Here is a 15,064-nt window from a genome sequence, read left to right on the forward strand (position 1 = left end):
TTCGCAGGCCTGGATCATAACGATCTCGACCACTTCGGCGCTACGTGTAGGTGGGGTCTGCAAGAGAAGAAAGCGTTTCTGCGCAGGTCGTTGAAAGTGGAGCCGATACTTCGTCGGTTCTTTTCGAAGGAAGAAATGAGTGAGTTTCATGACGTACAGGTGAGAAAGCCCAACAGCGGAATTTTACCTGATGTCCGAAAATTCACTGACAATTGAAAAGTCGGCGACAGGACTTCTTGTCTCGGGTTCAGCAGGTTACCAGTTCTTCAGCCGAGAAATTTATGACACCGATCTGGATACATACTGTGTGCTAAAGGAGTGTCTCATTGTGGGACAGTGGTATATGTCGATCCAATACAGATTCGCCAGAAGAGAACATCAGCTATCATCATTCGCAGAAGATTTCGAACGAGTGAAGAACCTACAAGATAACGACGGCCGTGGGCAAACTGATTATGACGATGATAGCATTGTGCAAGTATGGGACTTTCAAAACGATAAGGGAATTACTATTCAACTCATAGCAGCACGGCACTGCGCGGTTGATGTGGTGTTGTCATTCCATTCAAGTGCGTATCAGTTGTTTCGACAGAGTTCAATGTTGAAGTAGTTCTAGCGTGCGTAATGAACTTCATCTCCCATCGGGCAGCATATTCGTTGTTTCCTCGCGCGACGTTCAAGGATAAAGTGACTGTCAAACTGGATAATGGGAAACATAACCCGTCGTACGAAGCAGGAATTCAGAAATATGTGAGTCGCGGTTTAAGGGTTATCGAAACACCCGCGATCTCGCGGATGTTGGATGGAAGATCGGATTTGGCGGCTGTCTGCCCACGATTTATGGACGATTCGAGGTCGTGGTTTGTTCCGATACAATATTGCGGGCGAACGCCAAGTCAACCTGACTTCGCGGCTGCAAACAGCTTTCAAATGGCGTATGAGCAGGACGGGAACAAGATCTTGTCGATGGCAATAATAGGTTCGGGGATGCAGCACAATTATGTGGTTGCACCTGGAGATTGGGAATACCTGGAAGAGAAGCTCAACGAAATCGAACAATTCATGTATGACGGAACCTTACAGTAAGTGGACAGTGGGGATAATAATAGGGGCACTGACAAACGGGGACGCAGGCGTGATGTTGGTGTACTTATTTTGCAGCGTCTAAACCGTTCGCGAAGAACAAGTTACGTGTGGGACGAAACGGCAGTGAAGGTTGCACGAGAAGTAGCGCAGCTAGTAGAAAGGCCACCGACAGCAATTTTCGAGTTGCACGAGTTCGTTATGGAAGTGAATCGAGCACATCCAGGAATGACTGTGGTGAGTAAAATTAATGCTGCGAGGATCTGAGTCTTACGGGTGCGTAGTCGGTGGCAATGGCGCGAAAAGGAAGCAGGCGTGAGGAGGCTATCAAATTGGTCGTCAACATTCCGTATCCGAGAAAAATGAGACTCGATGTTTGTCGATTCAATGAGTGGGTTGATGTGTTAGATGAGGAGGGCATTATTGTGCGTTTCAATTGGAAACATGCACATTTTTTATCATAATGAAGAGGGTGTAACCACGAACATGCAACGATCTTTGTTATTTCACTGCGTACAAAGGCATGACATAAGATTAACAGTACGTGAAAACACACAATGATGAGCTGAAAGAAAGCGCGACGGTGAGCAGATAGAAACGGGTAAGTGGTGAAACATACCGATCAACGAAAATGCGCGAAAGTTATGGAAATGGAGGAAATCAACGACGCATGTAGGAACGAATCAACGCTGGATGAGAGAAAAATGTCAGTTGGGGAAGGACATAAATATGGAGGGAAATACCATTTTCATTGTAGGTGATTTTGTTCACTCTAGGTCGCAGTTGACGGCTGGAAGGGGGGAGAGGAGATCGTTTCAGCCGACGGGACTTGCGTTGGGAAGTGGTGGGAGTACGATCAGAAGTTCTAGGGACGGGATGGTGTTGATTTGGGGTTGCTGAACGGATGCGTGCAGATGGGCCGGCTGATGGCTGAGGTACAGAGACAGGAGGCAGTACATCAGGGAAAGAAACGGAGGCACTCTCCTGTTTTTTCACAGGAAGGGGCAATGAAGGTAAATCTTCTTTTTTCACTGTAAGGCAAGGAGAAACAGATTTCTCTTTTTTGGGACGGAAAGATGCCATAATTGACGAACACAACGAACTGCGTTATATACGATAACATCGTAAGCGAGGTAAGAACCACAGGCGATGTTGTGGATGGCCCGATTTGTTCCGATGCTCGCGCATCAATTTGAAATTTGAGGAGAATATAGGGGGTGAAAGAACGAAGGAGGGCAAAGTTGAATACGGATTTGGTAGATATAATATACATCCACGGAGTAAGAAAGCGGAACTGATTTCGGAAGTATATGGAAGCATGAGTGGTACTACGGTGCAGCGCAAAAGCGTAGGCAGGAGAGGAAGAGAAGAAAACCAGAAATATGAAAGAAAGCGGTCGCGTAATTTAGGGGTGAAGGTTACGTGGAAATGGGGACCGGAAAAGAGCGGAGATCGGGAACGAAGGTATAAGAAGGCCCCAGCGAAGAAGTTGAAGAGGAAAGGAACGCAACCCAAGTGACAACCACGGTACGACTGCAAAGAAAAAGTGTAAGAAATAGCTAATTATTGGATAGGATGGACGCACTAGTAACGGTTGCACAGGACGACGTTCAGAAGGGACAACAGACACCCGACAGCAAAGGAAAACATCAGGGTGAAGTGCCCGCAGAAACGGAAGGGCCAAAAAAAAAATCTAGAAAGGGCGGGGAACGTCAAGCAGTACCCGCAATTTATGTAAGCCATGGTGGACGTACAGACACAGGAAACGCACAGTATCCATCAGTAGCGAGCGCACAATATCCACCAATACCGAACTTGTATCCACCAATAACGAACGCACAATATGCACCAATACCGAACGGACAGTATCCGACGGTAACAAAGACACAATTTCCAGTGGTGGTGAGCAAACAGTATGCACCAGGAACGAATACCGTAATTGGGCCGCTGGTGGCAACGCAAAGAGGCGGAGTGGGACACATCTTCATGCACGGCACTGGCGACGATGAAGTAGACGGAGGAGGCCTAATGACGACAGAGAATCGGGGAGCAGGTACTTTGGTAGACATGGGAGCTGAGTGGGGGGGGACGTTGCACGAATTTACAGGAAACGATCCCCGCTTCCGGGACTTCGATGTCAATGGGCAATGGTGGACAGAGGTAGGCGTGCACGCGCAAGTCTCAGGGGGGCGTGTATTTGAAAGTACGGGGAGCGTTAGTACGGATGGGGTGATGAAGACATTTAAATGTTGCTATTCACGAGTAGAAACGGTAAGGAAATGACAACATTTTGTTAAGGAGGCAGAAAACTGACTTATGACCAGGTTTATATGAACGTAACCTCAACGCTGCAAGCAGGGGGAAAAAGAGAATTCAACATCGAGTGGAATGTTCGCGTTCATTTGCGGGAGGGACAAGATTTCGAAAAAGAACATTTGTTTTTGAAAGGATACACGCAGTGGCTACTGCAGGCCGGTGTGGTAATGAGTGTGGTCGTCGTAGGTAGCAGCGGAAAGGTGGGAGTAGTAAGCGGCGTGTAGAAATAGGATGATAGAAATAGAACGAAAATGACTGTGGCAATGAGTGTGGTCGTGGCAGGGTCGTGGGCAACGTACGACGTAGCAGTAGCAAGCAGCGTGTATGTAGGTAATAAGCGCTAGTTTGATCCGGAAGCAGGTGCCAAACATGAGCAAAATGTGCCTGCACATCAAGAGGTCAAATACCGAGTGGAATAGACCTTGCAAGCAAGGTGATGGCCCTTGTTGTCGCTCACTATTTCACTGATTTCCGAGTCCGAAAACAGAATAATTTTGGACTTTCCTTTTGCTACTCTAAATGATAAATCTAGGGAAAAATACAGCTAAAGTAACCCACAAACTGCCCTAAGATAAGGTTACACGATCGGTATACCGATTGTCTGTGTGTCGCAAGAATAGAACAGGAACCAAGATATATCGTAGCATGAATAGTCTAATAGTATGTATGTGGGTTCAATCACCCACGCGGAGACCCCAAGCCCAAGTGAAAATAAAACCGTAGAAGATGTGCACGCCGAAATGGACCCGAATACGAAATATGATGGTACCATAGAGAAGCCACCATTTACCAAGATATACCATATACATACCTTTTTCTAATCTTTAAATAATTTTCAAGTTCTATGCTTTCTCCGCACTGACACCATCGTGTACACCTACCCAAAACGGGTCGTCGAGCAGCTCCTCGGCTGAGGCCCGGTTATGGGGGTCGAGTCGGAGACAGCGGTGAAGGAAGGAGGCGGTGGTGCCGAGTTGTTCGGTGTCTAGAATGTTGAAACTTGCAAGGATTTTGGAAACAGTGTGGGAGAGTAGGGGAGGGCGGGATCTGAGTTGGCCTATGTAAATACGAGACAGTGGGAACGACGGTGAATGGTGAGAAGAACATGGAAGGTGATAGAAAGGGAAGACAGAAGAAGGGATGAAGATAACAGGAAGAAGGAACGGGGAATAGGGAGACGGTGGGAAGGGGAAGAAAAAAATAACGAAAATAAGAGAATATGCATTAGCTGAGTCCGGAACTCCTCTATATTTAGGAAAACTTACAGGAAGCATCAAAATACGTGTAGCCCAACTCGCTATTCTTCAATTGTTCAACATCAAATTTCTCATCGGTGAAACATTGCATGCGCCAAAGATGTCCACCTACGGTGTCAAGGAGGTGCTCGGAATAAGAGCGCTTCTTGAACAATTGACGGCCGCAGAGGAATTCAAATGCCTGTGCGGGGGTGGGGTAAGTTTGTGATAGTAGTCTGGAAAACGCCATTGATTTGACAGATAACATACCAAACAACCAAAAGTCCAGATATCGACTTTCTCGTCCCATGGGCCGCGGAGCAACGTTTCCGGTGCTCGAAGGGCCTCGGCCGTGATTTCGTCAAACGTGGGTTTGCCAACGAATTGGGCTAGAACGGTAATCAATGAGAAGTGTGATGGTTTGATAGCCTGAATAAATACGGATCTACGATACTCACCATTTCCAAAGTCTGCAATCACGAAGGTCCGGTCTAAAGCCTCGTTGATGGACGGGATTGGAAGAGGATCTGCAGAACCTAGGTCTGTGTTTCCCCCGTCGAACAGAATGTTATCGTGCTTGAGATCGGTGTGAACGATTCCCTGCTGATGCATCGTCGTGAGTCCCTTCAACGTATGGAACAATATACGTTTGGCGAGACTGAGAGGGAAACCGTTACGGGCGTAGATTCGTTTGAGATGCTCTACATCACCACCAAACACATCTGTAACGAGACATAGATGAGGACCTGTGTCTGCTCGGCCGGGATGAAGAAAGTTGGAATGAAGAGAGAGGCAGTGGCCTTCCTTGGGTTCTGCTCCATGTGGACTAGAGGAAAGTTTTCGGAGGACATCAAGCTCAGGAGTGAGTCCTTCGTGAGCGAGTCGAGTTGCAAAGCCTGTGAGGACCTTGACAGCTACGTGTTTCTTATCCCTGCAGGAAGATTAGCTACCGGAATTGGCGAAGATAAATTTTGCACAGACTGATGGTCTTTTGCCAACCACGTACTGGAATACATCCCCCATCCTAATCGACGGATGACGGAGAACCTGTCATGTTGACCGAGATTATCACCAGATTTTATCCGAGCAAAGCCATAGCCGTCGTCAACGCTAAGGTGCAAAGGTTCATCGAGGGGCTTGAATCCGTTGACGAGCGCTGCGAGGGACTGGCTCGGAGTCCTTGAGAATGAACGTCTAGAAAGAGCGGACGCGCCTGAAAAGGCGCTTGTAGATGAAGAACGGATCATTAACATTTTGAGTGGAGTGAGGAGGGGGAAGCTGGGGGGGAAGCCTGGAAAACTGTATAGCTCAACTAGGCTGCGTTATAAGCACTCTGCTATCCGAAAGTCATGTGAGAATACTCCAACTCGGACGTAATGAAACGGCTTGGAATTTGGCAAAATATTGTGGGTTCTCCAGGTTTCCTTGCTGAATTTTTCGGTTAGGAACCATGACTTCGAATGAAAACTTAGAAATTTTTCAGAAGCATCAAAAAGCTGGGCAGTAGTGGGGATCAGCGAAGAGTAAAAAGAACATGGCTCGGCCCGGCCAGAGCCCGTCACCATTTCTCACAGTCACTGTCAGTCCCGCATCTGCCCGTACTTACCAGAATCAGACCACAGCATCTTCGCCAGAATCCCTCGACTAACTTTAGAATTCTAATCAGTAGCATACATGATGCCCAACGACGTTACATCCGCACTTGTGGGTGGGAACACTCAGCATCAGGTGGACTAAGTATCTCGTCTTGGCCGTTCTTCATGTTGCACAGGGATGGCAACTATCGTTTCGCCTCGCTCTGGTACTCTTATGATGCTGGTCTAACTCTGGAAATCTTGAACCGACTTGTATTATCTATTCCTTCTGGTCTAATCCTTAATAACTCATCGCCATCTTGATACTGACTGACATTGAAGGTGATAGATCGTGTTAAATCGTGTTGCTCAACGATACATCACTAGAAGACATCCCATCTCGATATTATAATCCAGGGGCAGGGGCGCAACTAACTCAAGTGTGCAACCTCTCCTCAAGAACGTAATAAAAAACCGCTCTATCTCGAACTGTCAGCTGTGGCCCGTGGGACGCATTTGTACAGCATGCATATACGCCTCGTACTGAGCTGGCAAGTATCTATGTAACCGCTCTGAACAGCTAAATGAAGATATTTGTCAATTTTAGATCTATGTAACATCATAAAACAACATTACAGCTCGTCGCAATTGAGAACTGATTCCCAATCTCTTCAAGTTGTGCTTCCATACTGCAGTGCACCTACCGCCGACTGTAGCGACATCGGTGATTGGAACGGTTGCGAGCCTCTCGGTAATAGAAATACCGCTACTACACGAGTCATCACGTCGACGGCTGGCCTCACCTTCTTCCCCCTCTCACTTTTCATGTTTCGCTTTCCGTCGCTGTTTCTTCTTTCAACAATCCTTACTGCGCCAGTATCCTCACCGCTCTTGAACTAGAGCACCCCATTCGTTCAGATTCATACTCTTCTAGGCGTTCAACAAGATATCGGAATGGTTGCCGCTTCTTCTAATTTCGATATCGACACTCTTTTCTTTGGTCTTTCCCTTTCTGCGTCAGTTCTAGTATTTATTCCTTTTTATTGGCACTTTAAAAGTGAGCATTTCGTGTTGATGCATTTCGAGTTGGTGCTAGCTGGATGGGTGGGCTCCTGAGTGGTTTTGATATCGGGTGGACAGATGGGTTGACGACAATTTTTAGTTCCTTTCGCCTGAATGCCCCATGCTTCTTCTTCTCCCCCTCTTCTCTCATACTCATGTCTTCTATCTTTCTCCACTCTGCAGCCAGGAACACTGGAACCTGCCTTTTCATGGCTTGGACGGGCTTAGCTTGCCTCGTTCTTTCCATCAACTCTATTCTTTGGAACAACAGTACCTCCAATTTTGCACCACTATGGTGCGATATCTGTGAATATCAATGCTTATCTCTCACCCTTCGAACTTCTAAAGTCTACACTGTAGCTGCAAAATTCTTGGTTGGAGCAAACAGCGCTATATCATCTGTGTCGTTATGCATCAATCTTCGGCTTTGGCTCGTTGCCTCGGATCGAGTGAGAACCCTCGAGGTATATGCCGTTCGCTCCAAGAGTTTGCTCCATATTGCTCATGAAGCCCGCTAGAAAAGGGGTGTAGTTGTCATTGAGTTACTTTTGGGGTTGGGCGTTCCAGTGACAGAGATGATATTCCGTAAGCTGCACTTCTTTAGGTCCTGTAGCTGAAGTATTGATAGAATTGTGATTCGACTTTCAGAGTATTTTGTTCAAGGTGAGTTTTGCAATTTCGCCTAACATAAATATTTCTCGATGGATAATTCTTTAACCTTTGAACAGACCGACGATTTGACATTTACGAAGGCTTTGGTTGTATTGCAGCATCTGATAATGTGCTTATGATGTACCTCCTTCTCTTGGCACCTCAATTTCTCCTTGGCATCGCCTCTACGACTTTTAATGGTGCGCACTCTCGTCTTCGTTACATACGGCCCTAACCAGATTACATTAGTTCTAGCACTCATCGCATACCATCGCATGTACAAATATATGCTAGACACCCAATATTCACCCACGTTTCATCGTCAAACTACACTCTCAGTATCCTTCCTCTGGTTTCTCACCCTTGGAATCATCTCTATCTTATGCAGCATCTCTTATGCCGTCTTTGTCGTCTATTTCAACGCAACTGCCAGCGCGGATGGGTTCGTGTATTGGAAATCGTGGAAGTTGACTCACCTCGATATCAAGGCTGTCAATGTCTACGATGAGAATGAGTGGCGCGGAGACATGATGACGGAATTTTTGCTGGAGGCTAATCGTTGGATTTTCGTCGGGCTGGCATTGTTATTTTTCGTGTTTTTTGGGCTAACGAGCGAGGCGAGGCGGAGGTACAAGATGCTCCTTGGATGTGGAGGAAGGAAGAAGTGGATGTTCGAAGTCGAGAAGACGATGCCAAATGCAGGTGATAGAGGGATCGTGCATTATGCCAACGAAGATATGGAGAGTGCGGAAGGGTACGTCATGGCTCTTGTGGGCGTTGATAAGCATGCTGAATCCAGTCACTAGGTCTATGAGCACACTGGCATCAACATCCAAACGCAGTGCTTCCATCAGCAAACCTCAATTTGTCGACCAGGCGATTGTGAGCGCTCACCCAGAAGACCCATTCAAGCTCGATAACCCCTATCCGAAACATATTTACGACAAAAAAACTGTGATGACTACTGATTGCAGGACAAATAACTCTCTTTCCACTGCTCCCGAACCCAGAACACTGGTCACGCCATCCCTTCCAGCTCACCTGTCGTTTGTTGCGTCCTCCCCTCCCATCAATCACATTGGATCTATTTCCAGCCAAAAGCCAGCCCCTGACTTCACGAATCCCTTTTCTTCGGTAATCTCAAATCCACCATCCGTTCATGTTCCGAATCCGAGTCGCGATCCCTCAGTCTATGTCAAATTTAAGACCGGAAGTGGGGCGCGTCGCGCCTCCTCACCTCAATCATCCTTCTCTTCAACTGATGTTGCTACAGTACGGGGTCGAAGTAATAGTACGGGTTCACATGGCGGTTATACGCGGGGATCTTTTGCTCGCACGCGCTCCTTATCGCGCAGTTTTTGGGCCTCGCCAACGTCACCTCCGACGGGTCCACTTCCCGATCCTCCTCCAGACGTCCCTTCTACGCCTAGCTCCGTCAAGGATCTACAGCCGTACCGTATCGATATGACTAGCCCAAATCACAGCAATAGCGCTTCTCTGGTCCTTCCTGTTGTCTCCATTCCTGGTCCTTCGGCTGTAGCAGTTGATTTTCTCGCACGACAAGGACGTACTCCTTCCCGTAGGCGGCATACGCCAAGCCGTTTGGTCGCGGATATCCTTACGTTCGAAGGAGACTCGGAAGCTTTTTAGAAAAATGATTCGATACGTCGTCTGCACAAAACTGTACTCATACGCTGCAAGAGATATTTTTATTACATTTAGAAGTAGTAGCTTTGAACAAGATCGAAGAAGGACAAGATTAGGTCGCTCAAAGTCAATCGTCACCGTAGCAGCTGCAAGTGCATTCACATGTAACAGCCAATTGTCTACTCACTAGGCCTAAGCCCCAATTCTTTCGGTCTCTCTCATTCGATCACTACAATATTGGTGCGCTACAATGGTACTGATTTGAGCGTAGGAACTGGTTGGTAAATATCCGCAATACTACACAGGTGTGGCACTATGCATATCCTTTTACAGCATGCATCTCGTTATACAACTTCATCCATTCCTCAGGCGGTCTGGAACTCGAAACCGCCTTCACTGATGCTAAATACGCAAATATTCCATTCAGATAACTCAGATCCGTCTGTGAGACCCCAGCACCTCCATGCAACGCCGGGACGTCAGTGAGCAGCTTCTTAAAGACTTCGTCTCTTTCTTCTGCTGTTGGGAACGTAGCCTTCTCACCAAGGTCTTGCATTGTCGGCATATAGCCTAGCGCTGTCCGAGGCGCTGGTACGTGCTCAGCTATTAAACTTTTACCAGACCCTGGGTGGGCGTGGAATCCGTCTGGCCCAATGAAGAGTATCCATTGTTCATCCGCTGTTACTTTGGTATCCGGCTTTGTTATCAATACCCCTTCTTTTGTTTTCCGCATTAATTTAATCGGGAGGTTTCTGTAACGACCGGGGTATGCTCCTGCACAATTTTGATTCAAAGCTGAAATTGTGACAAAAATGACTTACGGTTGTCTCGTTGTTCTAACCCTCCGAAAGATGCGTTGTAGGGAGTTGAAGACAAAGGATAAGACATGGCCCCGATAAAAATAGCGAAGATGACGCAAACAGACAATAAACGACGGGACATTTCGGAAGTAGTGGACGAAGCACAGGGAAGTTGGATTAAGCGCGTCAGTCGAGAGGACTAATTGAGAGTAATAAAGGAACATGAACGTCAGCAAATAAGCGTGCCTAGTGTAGACTTACGCACCACTGAGGAATGAGGTCTGACCGGCAGATCTACACAGTTTACAGCTCGTGCACTCTGAGGCGATTTATTATGAATATGTAACTGTTGTGTAACAGGATTGACATGGTCAGTGATCGTGGCGACGAGACGGAATTCCAATGTATGGTAAAAGGAAGAGTAACATACCGAACCAGCGTCACTGTAGGGAAAAGGGCTGACTGTTCATTACAACTGTTGGGTCTTTATACCGTTTATTCAATGATATCACTGCTCAAAGCCTAGGTATCTATCGGATGTTCATTTACTGCCGCAAACAGTGATATCCGAGTCTATGATATTGGACGTTTGTATTTTCTTGCTCGCCGCCTCGTTATGAGGTCCAGAGTTCCAGAGTTCCCCTGGTCACCTTCAGTCATGCATGTGATGGAAGCACAGGCCTGCTCCCGCTCCTTCCCGCTCCCACTCTGTTTGCTTCCATCCACCGCCACCACGTAGTGCTTAACTTCATCTCCCCAACATCTCCCGCTCCTGAAGACTCGAAATTCACCTAAGCTTCCCTCCACTAGTGCAATCAACCGACACTATGTGTATCAGCGCGAAATCTCTACCCCCTTTCCAGGCTGACATTTCTACTCAAAGCCTGAGGCCTGGATGTGCTGAGCTTTCTGTTTCATGATGTCTTGTGTTAAGACTCAACTTGAAGTTTTGATTTCCAGCAGCATCAAGGGACAACGAGGGATCTGACTCGGGGCTAACAATCAGTTATAATTCAATACTCTACCGGTGCTCTACCGAGACCTGACCAGGACCTACGACATACTTACCGGGACCTATTACCCTTCATTCAAGTTGATGGTAGGTTGACGGTGAGCTACGGCCGGGTCAGTTTCATTGCTGGGCAAAAATCAAAATCAAAATCCAAATCCTATCCTTTGAATACTTCCGGTATGTCCCCTCTTGGTCCCCTCCACCCTACATAGAAAATTTTTTTGCTATAAATAGATTAGATGTATTGAAAGCATCGACCGATATGCAACAAATGTCAGGAAACAAGTTTCAAACGACTTGAATGCACCCGGGCCCAAATAGTTTACTGGACATAAGCGAAGGATGGTATGTATAGTATAAAAATGGACCATATAAAGATCGAACGAGCGGAAGTGAATGAGGTAGATCTTCCTACCTGCTCACAGGTCAAGCAACCGAGTAACGCAGGTTCGGTATGTCGCCTTTCTATTTGCAACACGGTACTCAATCTTGAGCTACCATTGTTTGTCAACTCGATGACTGACCATGCTGCAGTTACTCATAACTTGAACACCCTTGGGATCATCAGCTCCTGAGACATACATTCGCTTGGATCTGCAGGCCAGACCTATATTGTTCACTATCACTCAGAGTCACGTTCAACTCTCTGTATGGTTCACTTCCCATCTCAAGCGTCACGTCTGTTCGTCGTGTGGCTCATCTTTGCCACCTTCCTTGGAGTGCATTCCTCTCCCTTGACCGTGACCCCCCAGAAAAACTCTGTCAGAGAACTGGAACAACGAGATGATCGTAGGTTCTTCTAGTAAAATTTCCCGCACCATAAACCAAATCTTTCTAGGTCGTTTTAAAAACCTTCCGATCAGACTTCTGCGGAAAAGCAAAACTGGGTCGATAATAACCAACCCAGACACTACTAGAGTAGAGAGTGACGAAGACTGGGCCATCTTCATTGGCACAGATGGATTTCAGGCTCACCCAGGGCCAGCTGGCACTCTGACAGCCATACGAGTACCAGAACCTAGGACAAATGGGGGAACACTAATAAAGCTGCAAGACCTCCATGAGAAGGCCTCGTTCACCTCCTCAGCCGAGAAAGCCAAAGTGTTTCAAGGTCTACTCACAGATGTTCCTGCACTGCACAAAGGCAACAATGTTCCGAAAACTAATCTGGCGTATCTGAATGGGGTGTTTGCATATTTGGCATCTGTAAAGGCGGTTTCGGCTCCGCAACCTCCTGAGGCTTGGGTGACGATCTATAATGAGATGCACGATGCGAAAGGTGATGCATCTTGACCAAGTCCTGAGTATTCTGTATGCATGTAGGTCTGTGTACGTGGTGTAAGTTCAATGTACACTGGGGATATACAAAATACCTGTCTCAATGAAAATGAGGAACATTTGAATCAGGCACATTTCACCCCGGTGCCGTGTATCAATCTATCTATCCCTTTGACGATTTCTGTGTATGACTGGTGTATGATGAAAGTTGTCCAATAAAATCTGATTGGTTTAACAAACTTAAAATTTGTTAAGTTTGCTCGATGATCGGTGGGCGTGATTGGATCCAAGAAGATAATGAGGACCAGAACATCCTTCCTGCGGCGAATGCGAAGGTCAGACTTGCTTGAAGCACGAACATCACAGTTACATCTCTCTTGAGCCAATGTGTTTGAGGGAGGTCATTGAATCGCCACCCTGAAGTCTTTCTTCCCAAGCACTGATCTATGGATGAAATATGGTAGCTGTTACAGGGAGAATAGAATGGTTGAAGGAATCTGCGCTATCGTACTTGCATTTGCGAAGCTTTGTGAATGCCACATGTTGCCACTCCGGTACCATTAGTAAACCCGTCCAGAATCCCTTCCAAACTCCTCAGAACGCTACTGGCAAGGCCCAAGAAATTTCTTTTGCAAGATTGTTGGGTGTACGCCTTCATGCCACCTTGGTCTTCAGTTAGTGAGCACTCACTAAGACTTGAAAGTTTGCACATAGATTCGCTCGATTGATGTGCAGACGCCTGCTATCCCAAATGTGCTCACTCCGCACTGAATTATCTGCATCGGTCGCGGCCCTTGAGCTTTATGTCTTGCTTGTTTTTTTGTTACGCCCTAAGTATCTAGCTTGGTAGGTATAGTAAAGTTTACGGCCGTGCAGGGAAAATTTCCCACAAAACTCCCAAAATTAGTGATCAGAAATCAACAAATGAACCCTATTAGTATGTACAAAGCAATTCGATAAGTAATCTGAAGTGCAAGTCTGCAACGGCCAGGCGGGGATACGGAATGCTTCATCCGCTCAAGTTTGCAAGAACAACGAGTATGCACACTGTCACGAAGCGGCAGAGGCGGAGTGACTAACGGAGCGGGAAAGCGGAGCGACTAAGCGGAACGGTGAGGCGGAGCAACTGGACAAGGCAACAAGGCGGAGCGACTAAGCAGAACGGCGGCAGGCTGGTCCCAGATAATGACAGAGATATATTGAGTATCGTAGTCATAGGTAATAATAAGTAAGCACATACCTGGTCCCAGATAATGACAGAGAGGTCAAGATAAGGGACCAGGCTGTGGAGGGTTGGCTATATATACATAATCCGGTCTGCGAGAAACAACGATGTAATACTGTACAGTTTAGGAACAAGGAAGGTGGCGGAAGCCAATAGAAGGAGAAGATGGGTCAGGTGGATCAGTAATCGATGGATCAGTAATCGATGGGGGTTTGACAGTGATGGGATGATGTATCGTACAAGTAAAGGCGTCGAGACGGTGAGAAAAGGAAAATGATAGGGGCTGCGTACTTTATGACATTACCCCCCTCCTTATGACCATTGCCCTCGATGGTCAAGGCTTTGCCGCTGTTGGGTGTTTTTTATGAAAGGCCCGAACAATTTTTGGTGCTCGACTGAGGTTGGCTGCGGGTTCCCAAGAGTTGTGCCCTGCGTCGTAACCTTTCCACTTAACCAAATATTCCAACTTCTTCCATCGAACCCGGCTGTCTAAGATCTCCTCTACTTCGTATTCCGGTTCGTCTTCATCCTCTAAGTATACCGGCTCTGGTGGTGTTGGTATTTCGCCATTAATGGAGTTACCTTTCCAGGGGTATAGTTTATCAACATGGAAGACGGGATGGAGGCGATCTAGGGATAGGGGAAGGTCAAGGCGGTAGTCTAAAGGGCCAATTTTCTCCAGAATGCGATAAGGGCCAAGCTGTCGATCTCCTAACTTTTCACTGGAAAGCTGAAGGTTAATGTCTTCTGCACTGAGCCAGACTAGGTCTCCAACTTTAAATTGATGAGCTTTCCGCTTCCCGCGTTCGTATCCCTCCTTCTGTTGTTTCTTTCCTAGGTGTAAGGCAGCTCCGGCATCTTGTCGCGCTTCTCGGAGGATCCGTATACGGTCATCCACGGCTGGAATACCGCTGCGTTGGCCCACTGGGATATTGAACAGGGGAAGATAGCCGTAGGTTAGCTCGAACGGGGACATGCCTAGCGCAGAATGAGTCCGTGAGTTAATCACAAACTCCGCCATGGGAAGGTGCTCTGCCCAGTCGTCTTGTCGTCGTCCTACATAGAGGCGGATGTATTTCTCTACTTCCTGATTTGCTCGTTCGGTTTGGCCATTGGACTGAGGACGGTATCCGGAGGTTAGATCTGATTTAATTCCTAGCCTAGCAAGAAGGGATCGCATG

The 15,064-nt window shown here is 47.1% G+C and overlaps 6 protein-coding genes across 6 annotated transcripts; 3 read left to right on the forward strand and 3 right to left on the reverse strand.

The window, feature by feature from the left end:
* Positions 1–69: 69 nt before the first annotated feature.
* C8R40DRAFT_1029609 (uncharacterized protein) lies at positions 70–873 on the forward strand (the record flags this gene model as incomplete). The annotated part of the gene is made up of 3 exons (XM_046223126.1): positions 70–159; positions 221–569; positions 617–873. Coding segments are annotated over 3 exons (696 nt in total), but the record flags the coding sequence as incomplete, so codon positions are not given.
* A 1,413-nt stretch (positions 874–2,286) lies between these two features.
* On the reverse strand, positions 2,287–3,152 carry C8R40DRAFT_1238565 (uncharacterized protein; the record flags this gene model as incomplete). The annotated part of the gene is made up of 3 exons (XM_046233462.1): positions 2,287–2,616; positions 2,676–2,776; positions 2,838–3,152. 3 exons carry the CDS (start codon positions 3,150–3,152, stop codon positions 2,502–2,504), a joined length of 531 nt encoding a protein of 176 aa, XP_046084585.1. The 3' UTR covers positions 2,287–2,501.
* A 685-nt stretch (positions 3,153–3,837) lies between these two features.
* On the reverse strand, positions 3,838–6,168 carry C8R40DRAFT_1113844 (kinase-like domain-containing protein). Its single transcript, XM_046228491.1, has 4 exons — positions 5,616–6,168; positions 4,905–5,565; positions 4,665–4,836; positions 3,838–4,456 (listed from the first exon to the last, which is right to left on the reverse strand). Exons 1-4 carry the CDS (start codon positions 5,885–5,887, stop codon positions 4,242–4,244), a joined length of 1,320 nt encoding a protein of 439 aa, XP_046084586.1. The 5' UTR covers positions 5,888–6,168; the 3' UTR covers positions 3,838–4,241.
* Positions 6,169–6,875: 707 nt separating this feature from the next.
* C8R40DRAFT_391834 (pheromone A receptor-domain-containing protein) lies at positions 6,876–8,992 on the forward strand. The gene is made up of 9 exons (XM_046234902.1): positions 6,876–7,265; positions 7,454–7,576; positions 7,631–7,734; positions 7,789–7,855; positions 7,919–7,933; positions 7,999–8,121; positions 8,171–8,675; positions 8,728–8,803; positions 8,896–8,992. The coding sequence occupies exons 1-9, from the start codon at positions 7,163–7,165 to the stop codon at positions 8,902–8,904; spliced, it is 1,125 nt and encodes a 374-aa protein (XP_046084587.1). The 5' UTR covers positions 6,876–7,162; the 3' UTR covers positions 8,905–8,992.
* An 889-nt stretch (positions 8,993–9,881) lies between these two features.
* Positions 9,882–10,510, reverse strand: C8R40DRAFT_1071053 (uncharacterized protein; the record flags this gene model as incomplete). Its single annotated transcript, XM_046226297.1, has 2 exons — positions 9,882–10,342; positions 10,390–10,510. The coding sequence occupies 2 exons, from the start codon at positions 10,508–10,510 to the stop codon at positions 9,882–9,884; spliced, it is 582 nt and encodes a 193-aa protein (XP_046084588.1).
* Positions 10,511–12,030: 1,520 nt separating this feature from the next.
* On the forward strand, positions 12,031–12,673 carry C8R40DRAFT_1172709 (uncharacterized protein; the record flags this gene model as incomplete). The annotated part of the gene is made up of 2 exons (XM_046231898.1): positions 12,031–12,169; positions 12,219–12,673. The coding sequence occupies 2 exons, from the start codon at positions 12,031–12,033 to the stop codon at positions 12,671–12,673; spliced, it is 594 nt and encodes a 197-aa protein (XP_046084589.1).
* Positions 12,674–15,064: the final 2,391 nt, after the last annotated feature.

Source organism: Lentinula edodes (assembly GCF_021015755.1).
Source record: "Lentinula edodes strain Le(Bin) 0899 ss11 chromosome Unknown C8R40scaffold_26, whole genome shotgun sequence".
In the NCBI taxonomy this organism is placed as follows: Eukaryota; Fungi; Basidiomycota; class Agaricomycetes; order Agaricales; family Omphalotaceae; genus Lentinula; species Lentinula edodes.

Coding starts and splice junctions, on each gene's coding strand:
- C8R40DRAFT_1113844 (XM_046228491.1), bottom strand. CDS start 5,887: ATGTTAATGATCCGTTCTTCATCTACAAGCGCCTTTTCAGGCGCGTCC. Junction 5,566..5,615: donor TGGTTGGCAAAAGACCATCA/GTCTGTGCAAAA, acceptor ATCTTCCTGCAG/GGATAAGAAACACGTAGCTG. Junction 4,457..4,664: donor CACGTATTTTGATGCTTCCT/GTAAGTTTTCCT, acceptor GTATTTACATAG/GCCAACTCAGATCCCGCCCT.
- C8R40DRAFT_391834 (XM_046234902.1), top strand. CDS start 7,163: ATGGTTGCCGCTTCTTCTAATTTCGATATCGACACTCTTTTCTTTGGT. Junction 7,266..7,453: donor TTTTTATTGGCACTTTAAAA/GTGAGCATTTCG, acceptor TCCACTCTGCAG/CCAGGAACACTGGAACCTGC. Junction 7,577..7,630: donor ACCACTATGGTGCGATATCT/GTGAATATCAAT, acceptor TCTACACTGTAG/CTGCAAAATTCTTGGTTGGA.